This window comes from Sinocyclocheilus rhinocerous, unplaced genomic scaffold, assembly GCF_001515625.1.
Source record: "Sinocyclocheilus rhinocerous isolate Xijiao unplaced genomic scaffold, SAMN03320098_v1.1 scaffold12, whole genome shotgun sequence".
In the NCBI taxonomy this organism is placed as follows: Eukaryota; Metazoa; Chordata; class Actinopteri; order Cypriniformes; family Cyprinidae; genus Sinocyclocheilus; species Sinocyclocheilus rhinocerous.
Window position 1 is genome coordinate 1,192,253 of NW_015626394.1, and position 16,075 is coordinate 1,208,327.

A 16,075-nucleotide genomic window follows, 5' to 3' on the forward strand; every position below is an offset into this window, starting at 1 on the left:
AGTGCTGCCATTACAAAATTGTTTGTGGATGCAAGGTTCTGAACCTGTTCATAAAACATTCACATGTAAGAATATTTCTGAGTTACAGAAACTAACCACCAAAACACACACATTCTGCAGATGTAACTGTGTATTCAACGGAAGTACATTAAACCCATGTAAATGATCAAGAATCATTGTAATTCAAGAAATGTACCCATGGGAAATAGGAAATGAAGGAGCTTTCCACTCAGCATGGAATCGTGCCTTAATTTGGAATTGGCTTTGTTACCTCGTTAAAAGGTTTTAAAGGATTTTACCCTGATAATGTCACCCTAGTTTAAGACTTATTGTCTTAAACACAAACCTGTACAAAAAATTGTGGGAATTATGTACAGCATCAATGCCACATGCATGTCGGAATAAATTAGACATGGAAAGGTTTTGTAATGGCCACCCAGAACATGTATCGGTGGAAATGTATTCACTACAGTCTTTGCATGCAGGTTTAAAACAGCTTTGAATTATAACTGTTAACACTGATAGCAAGAGTGAATATTATCCTTTCTGATTTCACTGCTGCCAACATTGAACCCTGAACCCCTCAACTTTAACTTACCGATTCATATCTCAAACTGTCCCGCTTCTGACACACCTGTCCAAGTACAAAGCAGGAAATGTCACTCAAACCAAAAGCTAGAATTTAATGAAGTGAAGTTTAGAGAGAAACAGGAATCCTGTTTGAAATGGAAATAAAATGTCTTTATTTTATATTGATTTGCTTTTTATATAAAAAGTAATTACATTTAATACATTTTTTTCCAAAATACAAGCAGCCAAACGACATATAAATCAAATACAAAATTATAAAATCTGTTGTATCTTAGTAGCGTCTCTTCTGAAAGTAACCTGTAACATGATTTAATTCATAATCTCTAAAATTCCCATGTAACAGCAAGTTTGATTTCCTCCGGTATCCATGACATGACAAGGATTTGTGACCTATACGTGATATCTTGTCCTAGGTCTATTGTCTAACAGTGATGAAGTCAATTTTGTCAGCCTTAATTTGCTTGATGATGCCGGTGTAGTTGTATTGCTGAGCTCAAATGTAGCTTTAAGCAGGCAAAGTAGCAGAAAAGTAGTATTTTTTTTTACACAGCCTTCTTTCAAACTACCAGACTGTAGTTTAATGACCATCAAAACGACTTCAGCTCTGCAAGAATGTTGTCAAGCCGTAGACCAGATTGCACTCTGTCAATAATTAAATTCAGTGCTGAGCTATCCCAGCATGCCACATGGTTGGGGTTCACAAACATGGTTTATAATTGCAGCATTTTTGGGAGGTGGAAATGAAATATCACATCATGAAGCAAAAGTAAACAACACTGGATAGATTTAAACGCATATCTTCAATGAGAACTGACTGAAGTCAAGTGGTTGACTTGTGTAGCCCTATGTTGTGGAAGAAAGCGGTGGGGGGGAAATAAAAAAGAAAATGTTACATGAATATACCAAAAACTCTTATAATGGCACAAGTATGGCATTTCTAGCATAATTAAATATGATAAATGAGGTTAATACTATAACGGAAATGAAAACTTTCACAGTGTAATGTGAAGTAAACACTAGAAAGAAAAAAGGCAAAGCTGTCATGATGCCCAAAGGCAATGCACTTTAAACTTAGGAAGAAATAAACACACAAATAAAACAAAATTCAACTATTGTAGTTTTGTTAACTGTGCACAATGTGCAAATGAGCAGTTGTGTATCACAAGTGCAGTTCAACAAAAATGCAAAAAAATTAAACGGAAAAGTATGACTTCAAATATTGCAACAGACATGAAGGCGCAATGCTGATGGTGCCAAGAAACCAAATATAAACAAGAAATCTGGAACCTGATAGGAAATAGAAAATTTTGTGTTTTGCTTGTGTTTTATACATTTTGTACATTTAAGTAAAAAAAGAGTACAAAGTGTAGTCAGGCTATGCGGCGGTTTCTCGAATCGTCCCCTCAAGTTTCAAGTTCTTTGGGAGTAGCTCTCTCCTTTCGTCAATGTTGATGACTGGTTTGCGACAGTTCTGACCATCGAGGTACATCTTCGCGTACATCGGATTGGAGTAGTTCATTGGCTGTTTGGAGAGAAAATTGTGGAAAATTGACATTCATACTCCCTTTAAAAAAATGGCAGAATGGCATATTAAAGGAAAACTTACATATAAATAAATGAATTCAAATGAATTGTTTAATAATAAATAATAATTGATTAAATAAATCATAAAAATACTACAAAAACGAAATTAATTGAAAACAAAGTTCTCAAAAAGGTTCAAGGAGTCGGACTGCGGCAGGAATCAAATGTGGTTTCTGTATCATCATTTGGATTGGTGCTATTTAATCATGCTTATAGTGACATGCTGATGTCAGCAAAGGATGATAAATATTTCGTAACTGTCACTCACAACCCCATCAACCTCAGCTCCTGCATAAATCAACCACAAAAAAATGAGAAACATAAAAAAACGCAGCAGAAGTTGAGCCGTAAAGCCATGCACATACTATCACGGCGACACGCTTTGACACATTCATGCGAACCGCACACGGCACGTGCATGCAAAAATATAATTGAGAATGACTTTGTTACACGTGACACTTAAGTCAAAAAATTGAGACAAAGGAGCCCAAGGTGATCACCTGTCCAGGTATTACTTCCTTAGGGACAGAGTGAATATTCAGCGTGCAAGGGTCACTGGATTTTACACACCAGCCCTGGAACACACACAGTTGCCCCAGCATGCAGTCGACATTTAGAATGTCATTGTCACTAAACAACATCAATGTAAACACTGCTATTAAGACAGATTTAGACAGAAACACGTACATAGCATGAAACAAACAGTCAGTAGAAAGCAGTATAGCATTATAGCATTGCTTTTAAGAGGCATGAGACTTTAGAAACAGATGTCAGAGTTATTTCTGTGCAAGGGTAAATCAAATTAATGTTTGCAGCTTTAATGAGGCAAATTCTCAAGGTAAAAGCAACCGCAGGAACAGTGAATATTTTTCATTGGGTGGGAGGATTCAGGCAAAAGATAAAAGCCCTGGTGTAAAGCTATAGGTAATATTACATATTTACACTTGTCATTTATTCAACAGATATTTTACAGGAGAGAACAGAAACATGTTCTTTCTGGATCTACCACATTGATATTTATGGATCTACATCATCAACCTCAGAGATTTCTTGTATTAAGGGTGTTAAAAAATGGCAAACACAAACCTTGTGGGGATCAAGTGTGAAATTTGGTTTGAGAAGGCTTCCTGCATCTGCGGGGTTGTCATGGTCCACCTCATACATGTTGTAGGATGGATTGCCTATCTCCACATTAATGCCTCCATTAGTTATGGGCTGCCGTTGTACACGTTTCCCCCTGCGACAGAGAAGCACTTCAAATGGCTGCAGATGTCTGTTTTTTTTATGTGCTGTGCATTTTTGAACATGCATTCAAAATACAAAGTGGCTTATTACTAGGGATGTCAAATTAAGATGATTACAATGACACTCAAAGGCACATCAGGCTAAAAAATAGCAAGGCGCGATGCAACAGAAAAAAATGCATCTGTCTGAATGCGTATATATCCAGCATTTATTTATTTTTTGTCTATTTTGTCCATTTAATAATTTCGTCTGCCATAATAATATAATGTATGCAATGTTCTTGACTACCATAGAGCTAAATGAAAAGATTCATTGTTAAATAAAAAAATAAAAAGGAAAAAAAAATTCAATGAATTAAAAAAATGTTGTCATTAACAAATTAACATAAAAGTATGATGTATCAAATACACTAAATTAAATAAATCAATACTACAGATATAGTATTGATTATATATTTTATGTAATACACACACACACACACACATATATATATATATAAAATTGTTATACACATTATATATATATATATATATATATATATATATATTTAAAAAAACTAAAAAGGTTTTTATAACTCATATTTCATGTCAGATTTTACAGGGCTAATACAATTACAAATTAATAGATTGACAGCCCTTTAACGCTGTAAATTGTTGCAACAAAAAAAGTACCTTTGTCGTCTTCTGCAGATAAAGACACCTGCAACCACTGTAGTAATCAGAATGACCAGCAGGACCAACGGCACAATGATAGCTATACTTCCTGTTTCACACAAGAAAAAGCCAGAAGCAAATGCCACTATTAAGTCTATTTCCCCAGGTGTCTATGCAGGTGGAACAGGAAATTATTAGATACTCCATCAAAGCAAAATTAAATAAACACTACTGCAGCTGAAAAGATATTAAACCAATATTTAACACGAAGCCCAGATGTATATTCAGATGTGTCGTTTGACTGATGAAATAACGGATCTTTTCATTTTAATAATTCAAGGACTGAATCCTTATTGAATTAGTAGAGGAGAGCTCTTTATAAAGCTTGAAAGCTCTCTTCATTGCTCACCTCCAGCTGTGTTATCGGAGCGGCTGCTCTTGGGGGCCGGCCTCTCGCACTGCGTCCCCGACCAATTAGCTGAGCATCTGATTTAAAACAACAGTCAAAACAAACAGAAGGCAAGTCAGAAAAGAGATCAAACAGCTGACAGCTTAAACAGACACAGGCCTAAAATCTAGGAATAGTTCACCCAATAATACAATTATGTCCTCATTTACGCACACAAAGCCTTTATATATATATACATTATATACATTAAACTGCACACATTAAAACTGTACACTATTTAACAAACCAAGTGCGGTCACCTTTTCTAATTGTTTGACTGTATATTAATTCCTCCCTAAGCTGAGACTGTACAGGATGTTAGACAAATAAAACAGACAAAAACTACACAAATCCCAAACAAATACAGAAGACAGAATCTTGAAGGTGTAGAAAGATGCTCAGTATGGGATGCGTGTTCTCTAGGATGGTGCTGTAGGATCATGGGAAGTGGACAGTGGGGAAGTGGGCAGGGTAAATCAACTGGATGGATGGAGTCTGGTGGAGATGAGGAATCTAAATCAGGTGAACAGTGGGACCTACTTGCATCGAGGTTTGTTAAGGGCAGTTATTGTGCATTTTCCTTCATTCTGACAGTAGTAATCGCAGGGATTGGCCAGCTCATCACAACGCTGGTTCTTGAACCCTGCCGTGCAGCTGCAAGACATCGCAGTGAGGTGAGCACAGTAAGAAGTGAAATAAGTGTGAAGAACTGAGAAGAAATGTGCATGATCTGTAGAGGAGCAGCAAGTGTCTTGCTTATAGTTTCAGGATCCTTCATGTTTTATGACTATGAAATTAAATTCACTCCAGGGATTCTAGTATTCAGGGTTCAACACTTTTTCACCCATGACTTTTCAATGATCTGTTCATGTTTACTGTAAAGGATTTTTTTTTTTTTTAGAAATATTTTTTTTTCATTTTACAAAGATTGCTGGCCAGAACCCCCTGAAAGAAGAGATTTCTTATCTCAATGGGACCTTCCTGGAAAAATAAAGGATAAATAAAATAAATAGACTGATGTTATCACACTTTCTCTATATATGAGCAAGGAGCTGAGCATATTCACTAAAGACATTTCCATGACTTTCTAGTATTTTAATAATTTCCATGACTGTATAATGACTCAAAATTCCCTGATCCTTCCAGATTTTTCAGAACTGTGAGACCCCTAATGATTCAGGAGTTTCAGATCATGGGGCTGCAGTCTGAAATCTTGTTGACTGCTGCTTTCTTATAAAACAATCCAAACTGTCAGAGTATGTATAACACATCCAGTTGCATTTTATTTTGTGATTTCACTGGAACGGAGAGTGAGCCGTAGAAAAGCGATACAGAAGTGAAGTCTGTGCCTGAGCCAATCTCAGGTTTTGATGCTGAATGTTGAGTTAATTGCAGATATCTAGCGGGGAAAGCGATAAAATTGTAAACGTGTTGTGAATTTTCAAGTTGGCAGAAACAATACCTTGTAAAAGAAAGAAATATATCTAAGTCAAAATGGTCTTTAAAATAATGCTATTTTGTTCAGTGTAGAGTGTAGACCCCAATAAATTGTTAGAGAGAAATGTTAATGTTAATGATTTCCTATACTCTGCGCCTCCTGACCATCTTCTCCATATTATTTCTCATAAAATAATTTTGTTTTATATGTAGGCAGATGACTTAATTGGTGATCTGTTTGCATTCTGGAGAATATTCTGCTTTGGAACATGCTTTGTTTTGTTTCCTTCTTGTCAAGTTGTCTGAGCATCTTGAAAGTAAATAACTGTGCTTTGAAGGAAATAACTTTGCCTTCCCAAGAATATATGACTCTAGGCTTTGATAAGGAATTCATTTACATTATATTCATTTCAGGTCAACTATCAGGACTTCTTGGCAGATACAGATCCATCATTCCATACATTTCCTGTGACTCAGAGGCAGTGAATGAAACACATTATCGGGACCTCACAATAAGAAAAAAGCCAAGAGATAATTTGCATAGAAATCGATTCCATTCTTTCGATTATGCCAGTCATTGCCACAAATGCCATATAAACTGTACAGAACATTTGACGATTTTCAAAACAACCATTTACAGCCTGTTTAAGTTTGGAGACTGAATACAACTGGTGATAATTTAATGCTTGCTAACCACCACGCTTCAGAAAGCATCCGTTATACATGCCTTCTGTCACAATCTGTGTTTGCAGCTAATAAAATCTGATGGGAAGGAAAAGATTGATAACTGTAAACATCTTGCATAGGACAAAATGGTCAGGAGGTGCAAACAGTATGTGAAATCATCAACAAGAAACAGTTAATCAAATAATTGTTAATCATTAACAATTAATAAAGAAAACAGGAACTTATGACCCACAGAGATTCTTTAAAGCAGGGCTTAACAGTATGGGCTTTTCACTGGCATTTGCAATTAAAAATTATTGTGGAAAATTATGAGTGCACAGAAGTGCATAACATCCCACAATCAATTCGCAACTCGTTGATTATAATGGGAGTGATTTAGTTTTCCCATTAGGCTGCAGCTTATTCAGTGTATATTATATGCTATATGCAACACTGTAAATCACTGCTTTTCAGAGCTAACTAGATGTTTATAATTTATTTGATGAATTCTGAAGTAATTGTGAGGGACACATGAACATTTTTTCTACTGGTCATATCTGACAGCTTTGTGGCCTTACTACCTCTATTATCAACCTCCTAAACACATGGTGCTGTGCAAGGGCCCCTGCCTTCACCTGTTCCTGATCTTGCAATGGAAAAGCAAATTTATTCTTGACAAAACAAATTGTCAGGGTTTCTAAATGTATCCATTCCTGCCTGCCAAACCAAACAAAGCAGGACTCCAGCTGTTCTCAGGATGGTGCCCCAATATACACAAGTCCACAGGGTGGACATCCTATCAGTAGGTCCTGCACCGTGTGAGCCTAACCTCATCTTTATAAATGCAAAGCCCCCCTAAAAAACTAAAAACTGCTGCACCTGACAACAAAACATCATGTCCAGTGATGACAGCTCAAAAGCAATTCATGATTTTTCTGTATTAATCTAATTTCCGACACAAAGAGGACCTTTTATGTGATTTGTGCAAATGTTTCCTCACACTCGAGATATGAGTTAAAGCTCTGCCCCAATATACACAAGTCCACAGGGTGGACATCCTATCAGTAGGTCCTGCACCGTGTGAGCCTAACCTCATCTTTATAAATGCAAAGCCCCCCTAAAAAACTAAAAACTGCTGCACCTGACAACAAAACATCATGTCCAGTGATGACAGCTCAAAAGCAATTCATGATTTTTCTGTATTAATCTAATTTCCGACACAAAGAGGACCTTTTATGTGATTTGTGCAAATGTTTCCTCACACTCGAGATATGAGTTAAAGCTCTGACACAAATCAACAGACTTTATGCATTCAGCAATTTCAGCTATGTTTAGTAATTCTGATTATTAATTAAAAAAATTATACACAATTATACAATACTGTTCATAACTTTGGGGTCAGTATTTTTTTTATTCAGCTTGAACACAATAAATTGATCATAAGTGACATAATCTTATGTAACATTATGAATGTCTTCACTATTTCAAATAAATGCTGTTCTTGTCAACTTTCTAATCATCAAAGATTCGCTTCGGGGTCCTGATCACCCTGTCGGGGGTTATTCTGTGAAAACAACGGCTGGATGTATATTATCCCTTACGTAATATGTCACAATATTACGGTTTTACTGTATTTCTGATCAAATAAATGCAGTTTTGGTGAGCAAATAAGACATCTTTCAGATAAAAAAATCTGACCCCAAACTTTCAAACAGTAGTGTATTTAGTCGGTCTGATGATTAAATCCACAAATTATATACAAATACACTGAACCGAGCAATATTAACAATAAAAAAATACAAAAATAAATAAAGCATAATGAAGAAATAGCTTTGAGGCTTGATGTAATTTGATTTTTAACCAAATGTAGGCTTTTAGGCACACAAGAGCTTGGCCTAATTATTCCTCAGTGCTTTTTAAGTCTGTCAAACTAAGTGCCAGTGTAGAGCCCCCCACTGAGGTAATTTTGGGCCCCATTGATGGGAAACTTCTGAGTCTCTGACATCTATACAACTTTTCTAAATGAATGGCAAGGCTTCCAAGGTTATGCGCCATGTGCGTCTAATAGCTGAGAATTGGAATGTGGACAAAAGGAGGCACTTAGTTATTCTTACTGGCAGAAGGGTAGGCTGGTGTCGGGGTCCAGATGACAGGTGCCTCCGTTATAGCAGTAGCCATCACACAACTGGCAGCTAGAGGCGATTCGACCGCTGGTACAGCTGGCAGAACGACAACAATTGGATGAGCTAAAAATGAGTGCTGCATAAACCGAGGACTCATTTCAGTGTGAACTTAAATAATAAATTAAATCAATTAGGCTTTGTATCATTATGAGCAACTTGAATGTCACTGCAGTTGCTGGAACTTTATTACCCTGAATAGAATTATAATGGCACAACATCAATTCTGTACTTAATTTGCTTTAGATGAGGAAATCATCTAAGGAATCGTGTAATTCCTACAGTATGCCAATACAATCACCAAATGGAACTGTAAAGATAATAATGTCTCGGTTACGTATGGTAACCCTCGTTCCCTGAAGGAGGGAAAGGAGACGTCACGTCGGATGACCGACGAAATTGGGATCTCGCTTAGAGAGACCAATCTACTTCGAGTGTAAACTAAACGAGCCAATGCACATTGGCATGCGATTATTGCATCCAGCTGCCGCTGATCACAGCGTGAGTATAAGTAGGCAGCAGATGCAGCGCATATTCAGGTTTTCGCTGAGGAGCCGAGCCGGTGACCCGGCCGCTCAGCGGTGGTACAGGAGCTGTGGCGACCGGACGTGATCCGACGTGACGTCGAGAGTGACCGACTGAAAGGGAACTGTATTTAAACATGTTTGCAATATTAAAATTCATCACATCATTTTCAGAGATATTAAAAAACAACAACAACTAACTTGCAAGCCACATCTCCTGTATCTCCATTGATGATACATGGTGCTCCGTGGCACCGCAGGCACTTGTCGACATCACACTTGACCCCTTCATAGCGAGGCGGGCACACGCATTCAACGTGTCCTGAGCTGGACAGTGTGCAGGCCTGGGAATGGACGCAGTGGTGATGACAGATATCTGTCAGGGAAAAAGAAAAAGAAAAAGAAAAAAAACACAAGATATGTCCCTAATTAAGATATGATGGCACATTTCTTTCATATTATGCTCAAGTTTAATTAGAATTTTACAAAGCTTTAATGAGACTTAATTATCCGCATCAAATATCTACTGGTACTAAGATGAAAATGTGTCACCCCTTGGGTGCACAGCACTGCAAATGCATTACGGGTGCACAGATTAAATTGTTTTGCAACAAATTATAATAACAAAGACTTCACAACGGCAAATCTTTTATCAGCAAAGCACAGAAACACCTCAAGGTTGTTACAGCAGCATTTAGAAAACCTCTTTGGGCACAGATCGTTCAAATACTAGCAAATGCCCTTTCTAGTCAAATACAGTATTTGCTTTCATTGGGCTTTTTTTGTTGCTGTTACCAGCTGTGAAGAGAAAACTCAACAATTGTTCCATTAGCCACAACTTTAGTGACTGGTCTTCTATGTAAAAAATACAACAAACCCCCACCACAAAAATAACCTTCTCTGGAGATCGTATCATTTTCTCCACATTTCTTTCTGTCTGTTCCACCTGGTACTTGAATGATTTGAACAAGCAATATGGATTATGATGATACTGAATTAAAAGGGCACAGCGGTGGATGTAATTACCTGCCATGAGAATCACTGACTTATAGAATTAAAATGCAGTTGCTGACCATTTCTGCTGGGTACAAGCAATCTCTTACAATACTTACGATAAAGACAGCGGTCACCCGTGTACTCTGCCAAGCAGCGACACACTGGCTGGTTTCCAGGGCTTACGTCACATGTGCCTCCATTCAGACAGTGATTATCACAGACCCGCCTCTCACAGTTAGAGCCAGTGAAGCCTGTCACGCAGCGGCAAGTAGGTTTCCCTACGATTGGAGTAGACAAATGTATCCATGTGAATGCCTTATTCATGTTTTGTCCTTTTGGTTTTACAGGCCATAAGAAATTTATCATTTTATAGTAGGCAATTTATGCGTAGAGCTGTACTGGAGTCCATAAGAACCATAAGTTGACTCCTGATGTGAAGCTGTTGGAAAACAGCATTAACACCAACCAAATAACCCAAGCTCTGCTGTAAAACTAACTTGAACCAAAAGCTTTGGTGTAAAAGTGCCCTGAGAATCAAAAAACAATGTAAATTAATGGGGTCATACAATTATGGTGAGCGTGTGTATTGCAAGGGAACTTCATAGCATGTTAAGGCCACGACATATTTCTCTTAGGAATATGCTTAGGGAATTACATTTTCTCGTAACCACGTTTTCAGATGTTGAAAGAACAGCATTCTTTTTTTGTGGTCATGAGTTTAATACGTAAACAAACCTGTGTGACCTGGGATTATCTGAAATGGAGATAATGGAAGAATTGGAAGTAATAAATGGAAATCATAATTTCTAAACACTTTATTTTAAATTAAGAATGATATGAAGTCAGTTAAGGCATGGCTATATTATATTATATTTGTAATATAAAAATATACTGTTTTTGTTTCGATTCAATAAATGGTGTTAAATTGCATTTATAGTTATAAGCAAAGTGTTCACTCAGTAGCTAAACTCTTTTTAATAAAACTGCACCCCGCTCGACCATTAACAATCACCAGAGAAAATTATGAAATGTATCTAACTTCAAAGGATTCTGATGTTAAGAATAATTGCTTTCTTACATGGCTTATCAGTCAGATGATTGATTATGATAGATGAAGCTGTAATATGACACTCTTGACTAATTTTAATTGAGGCGCAGACACAAATACTCAACTGATTGTGATCAGCAATCCTTTATAAGTTTCTACATTTGGGACCAAAGTGCTCAAATGAATTTTTTATTAAAACAGATCAATTGCACATTAGCATACAAACCAAGCATCCGTACGCTGCCTTGGATAACTTTAGATTATAACTGTTATTACAAGCACACACACTGCTACACAATTTTGGGTAACACTTTATTTCGATAGTCCACTTTAGACATTCTATTAACAGTAAGTAACTTTGCAACTACATGTCAACTAGCAGTTAGTAGAGTATTAGTAGACTGTCTGCTTAATATCTTCTAACACTTTCTTTGTCAACTTATTCTACTAACCCTAAACCTACCCTAACAGTCTACTCTGAGAGTTAGTAGACATGTAGATGCAGATTAATGAGAATTAGTTGACATGTAGTTACAAAGTTACTTCTAAATTCTACTTTTAGTAGAATGTCTAAAGTGGACTATCGAAATAAAGTGTAACCCAATTTTGTTTACAGATGTCTTTAAAATACTAATTTAGAAGAACTGCCGGGCATTCAACATTTCACGGTAGTTGCATATAGCCTAGTATGCATGTAGTTTGACTACAAGTACTAAAGACCATTTCAGATACTTCATTACTCAAACTGAGGCAAACAATTCAGTCGTGTATTGAAATCTACATAAAGCTGTTTGAGAGTTTCTTACCAAGAGGTGAGCCAGTGCATGTGCCTCCGTTTAAGCAGTAATCTGTACAGTGGTTGACTTCACAACGTTCCCCAGAGAAATTAGGCCAGCAGTAACAGCGCCAGTCTCCTTTTTCATTGGCCATGCAACGTCCTCCATTCTCACAGGCAGGTCGGCACAATTCACCTTTACAATATAGAAATAAATTAACTCAAAATATTTTTTTTCATTTAATTTTCATGTTCTTTTGTACCCAACAAAGTGATACAAAAACAAAGAAAGAAAAAAAAAAACCGCAGGCATAGGAAAGAACAAAGCAAAGTGGGCAGCCCTACAGTAAAGTGAGCCTTCAGACCTGAGACAATGGGGTCAATACAAGAGCCATTGACCAAGGTCTTCCCCTCTGGACAGGTGCAGCTGGCTCCGGTTGGATTGAGCAAGCACATAAAATCACAGGTCATCCGTAGACAGGGATTGGCCACTGAATACAAAACAGATAAAGCATAAATTGAACTTGGAATTTACAATAATGTTTAGATAAATCTATGCTGAAATTTATAATAATTATAATTAAAACACTTAATAACAATAATTATTTTAATATAATTAAAATAATAAGAATATATTTTAATTACATTAAAACAATATTTTTTGTTTCTTATTTAACTCAACCCTGTTACCGCACCATTTTCCATCATTAAAAAAAAAAAAAAAAACAGCCTCTGAGAAATATAGGATTTTTTTTCCTTTTAAATGTTTATTGCTAGGAACTTATAATGAAATGAAAAAATCTTTTTTTTTGGTCCTAAATTTTAGTTGAAAACCTTGAAACCTACAAAATGAAACCGAATATAATATTAACTTTAATATTGAGGTTGAGCGTCAACACATTCTAAATGTTAGAACACCCTTCCCTCACCATTTTTAGAAAAAAAAAAAATATATATATATTTTTCCGTTTCAGGCCCTATTTTGTACCATATTTGTGGAAAGTGCCATCTAAAACATTTTCAGTTTATTTATTTAATTTCTCAAAGCCACTCATCGAACTGGAGGCTCAAAAGTTGCAGATTTGAAAGCCGTGGCTCAAAGATGCCAGCAGAATGAGGGAACATCTGTATCAGTCTTCAGTGTTTTGCTGAGGACATCAAACCTAAACTTTTAGCTTTTGCTGGCAGTGCACAAGTCTCTCCACCAGGCTAGATCTCTGACTTTAATGAGTCAGTGGGGACTGGCTCAGCTGCCCCTCACTACAAACCCACCAGAAAAGAAAGATCTTTTTGAGGTTGTGAAGCCATTAACACAACCAGATCACAAATAGCAACCAAAACTAACAGCAAAGGAGGCCAGCTTCTGAGAAGACAGTATATTAGAGAGCCGACACATGTGGTGGTCACAAATGCAATGCATGGGGAGGAAAATTAAATGGGTGTTACATAACTATTGAGGCACACTCATTTTTAAAGAGGTGAACAAAACACTAATGAAGAAACTATCTTTCAAAAACCCGGTAGAAGCAGCAAGCCTGAATCTATAAAAAAAATCTCTTAGGATCCACAAAAACAATCCCTAAAATAACTATTTCTTCACTCTCCAAGTTGTACAAAAAAAGGAAAGCACTAAATAGAAAACATTTAGGGAAAAAGTGTTCTCTTACCATCCTGCTGCTTGAAACGATGAGAGATCAGGACATTTGTTGTTTTTTCAATACCCAAGTCAAGAGGTTCAATAGGTTTTTTGCCATATTTCTGAATTTTGAAAACTTCATTTTTCAGTCCTGTTCCATAAATGTAATCCTCAAAAATATCTATTCTGTACGGCTGTGATATTCCTGTGCAGGCATGAAGTGAGGCAAAGACATTAGACAAACCTTCTAAACAATTTCAATGGTTAACGATTTCAGGCATATAAGATACTTGAACAAAGCAAAATACTATCAGATTCCCTTTTAACTGCTCTTCTCACCTTGCTTGCCATCGATTACCAACAATGGGTCTGAGCCATCGAAACGGACACTGCCAATGACAGAGAGCTCTGCATCGGCCCAATACACACGCTGGCTGAAATAATCAATCGCCAACCCTACAGATAAATGACGGGAAGAGAGTTATTTTCGTAATAATAAGACCTTGGCACAAAATGTCATGAAACTTCACAAATTTAAACATGGACACAGCCATGTTTGCAGGGTTTACACTACTGAAGCATTATACAAAAGCAACAGCAATCCATGAAAAGTAACATGTTTATCAAAATAAATGAATCTAGACATGTACGTTTCATTAATCTTAGTCATGTGAGACTGTAGCAGAACTGCAAAACGGTTTAAATAGCATCAAACTGGTATGTTTAGGTCAATGTGGTGCTAAATTGAACTTTTTATATAATTAAATAACCTTTAAGAAACCTTTGCTTCAATGTGGACATATTCAGCACAAAAGCTTCAGATCTGTGTCCTTTTGCTCTTCCTGAAATAAACTCAGCAAAAGTTTGTCCCATATTTCTCGGAGTTTGCCTTGCTTGACTCATTATATTTCCTCTCTTGATTAAAGACTTGGATGTTGCATTTTTGTTCCTTTTCTAGAGATGATGGATTCCTAAAGCTGCACTGGAGGCGTAATATTGGCCCCTATAAAGGAGGCCATGGTTAAATGTAGCGGTACTTAGTGTTTCCCTGAGGAACACGCCTGCAGGTTTACCTAAAGTCATTGCATCTAAAACATTCCCTCAAACTCGGAAATGGGAAAAGTGCTGTGATATACCGAAACAGGATATGAGACCAACAAGCTTCAACGTAAATGCATTCAGACCTTGACCTTGTTCCTTTAGAAAGAACCAAACAACCTCTCATTTATCACACTCGCAGAAAAACAGCTGAGGACTCAAAGGAAAGAGCTCATGCCCATCACACTGAGAAATACAAAAACATACCTGTGGGTCTCCTAAGGTTCTTATCCAGTAGCACTCTACGCATGGAGCCATCCATCGCACTCTCCTCTATGTGTGAGTGGTCGCCTATTACTGACCAATACATCATCCTGAAACAGGGCAAATCTTTACTTGATAAATACATATATAAAAAGTTATTATTATAAAGAATTACTATCAACAAAATTAATATCCTCAGTTAAACTACTAAACAATTGCTCAAGATAATTTTACTTCTCATACTCAGTTTTCTAGTTTGTATACAGTACAGCCAATGTAACAAATGTGCTTATTTGATAAGTGAGCTATAAGTAATTCAGAATCCTACATATTTTTTTACATTAAATTCGATTTTGAATTTCATATTTTCAATGTACATTTAGACTTTTGAAACCCACTACATGAATTTAAAAATAACCCAAATAGTATGAAAACATGCTCCTACCCTTTGACTGGATTGACAGTAATGGCGTAAGGCTCTCCTGCAATGTCAGTTATCAGACGGGTGCAGTTGGGTCCCTTGAGTTGTCCCACATTAATAGAGTATCTAAGCTTGGTCCAGTGAGCGGTGTAATAACTGAACCAGTGCATCCTAGAGTGGTCTGTCCAATAGATATTTCCAGTCACCCAGTCAGCTGATACATCTCTGGGTCTACGAAAGTCTGGGCACTGCAAAAGTCACCCAGATAACAAGGTGATTCCCATGTGGGCCAAGACATCACAGAATATTTAGGATTGTATGATAACATGTTTAGGAGAAAATTATTATGGTCAAAATTTCAGAGACCATTTTTTGGATATAGGGATAAAATACGGTTGAAGTTTGTAGAAAAAAAATATTATTTTGTTTAAATATTTAATAAAAACAAACTACTAATACTAATCACAGAGAATATCAACATATGATATACTTCTTGTCTGAAATCTCTTATACCAATAAGGAAAGATACAAAAAAAAAAAAAAAAAAAAAAACCAAAAAATCCCGGGAA

At 36.6% G+C, this 16,075-nt stretch overlaps 1 protein-coding gene across 1 annotated transcript in view; it reads right to left on the reverse strand.

Annotated features, from left to right (window-relative positions):
* Positions 1–1,012: 1,012 nt before the first annotated feature.
* Positions 1,013–16,075, reverse strand: part of LOC107714450 (low-density lipoprotein receptor-related protein 1B-like) — a 309,159-nt gene continuing 294,096 nt past the window's right edge. Inside the window, exons 77-91 of the mRNA XM_016520289.1 lie at positions 15,531–15,754; positions 15,089–15,195; positions 14,123–14,239; positions 13,815–13,988; positions 12,513–12,638; positions 12,179–12,343; positions 10,441–10,602; positions 9,530–9,704; positions 8,739–8,843; positions 5,062–5,175; positions 4,483–4,559; positions 4,092–4,182; positions 3,262–3,412; positions 2,676–2,750; positions 1,013–2,113 (exon numbers count right to left, since the gene is read on the reverse strand). Coding sequence (XP_016375775.1) covers positions 1,967–2,113; positions 2,676–2,750; positions 3,262–3,412; positions 4,092–4,182; positions 4,483–4,559; positions 5,062–5,175; positions 8,739–8,843; positions 9,530–9,704; positions 10,441–10,602; positions 12,179–12,343; positions 12,513–12,638; positions 13,815–13,988; positions 14,123–14,239; positions 15,089–15,195; positions 15,531–15,754 — 2,010 coding nt within the window. The 3' untranslated portion in view covers positions 1,013–1,966. The remainder of the gene's footprint in view (positions 2,114–2,675; positions 2,751–3,261; positions 3,413–4,091; positions 4,183–4,482; positions 4,560–5,061; positions 5,176–8,738; positions 8,844–9,529; positions 9,705–10,440; positions 10,603–12,178; positions 12,344–12,512; positions 12,639–13,814; positions 13,989–14,122; positions 14,240–15,088; positions 15,196–15,530; positions 15,755–16,075) is intronic.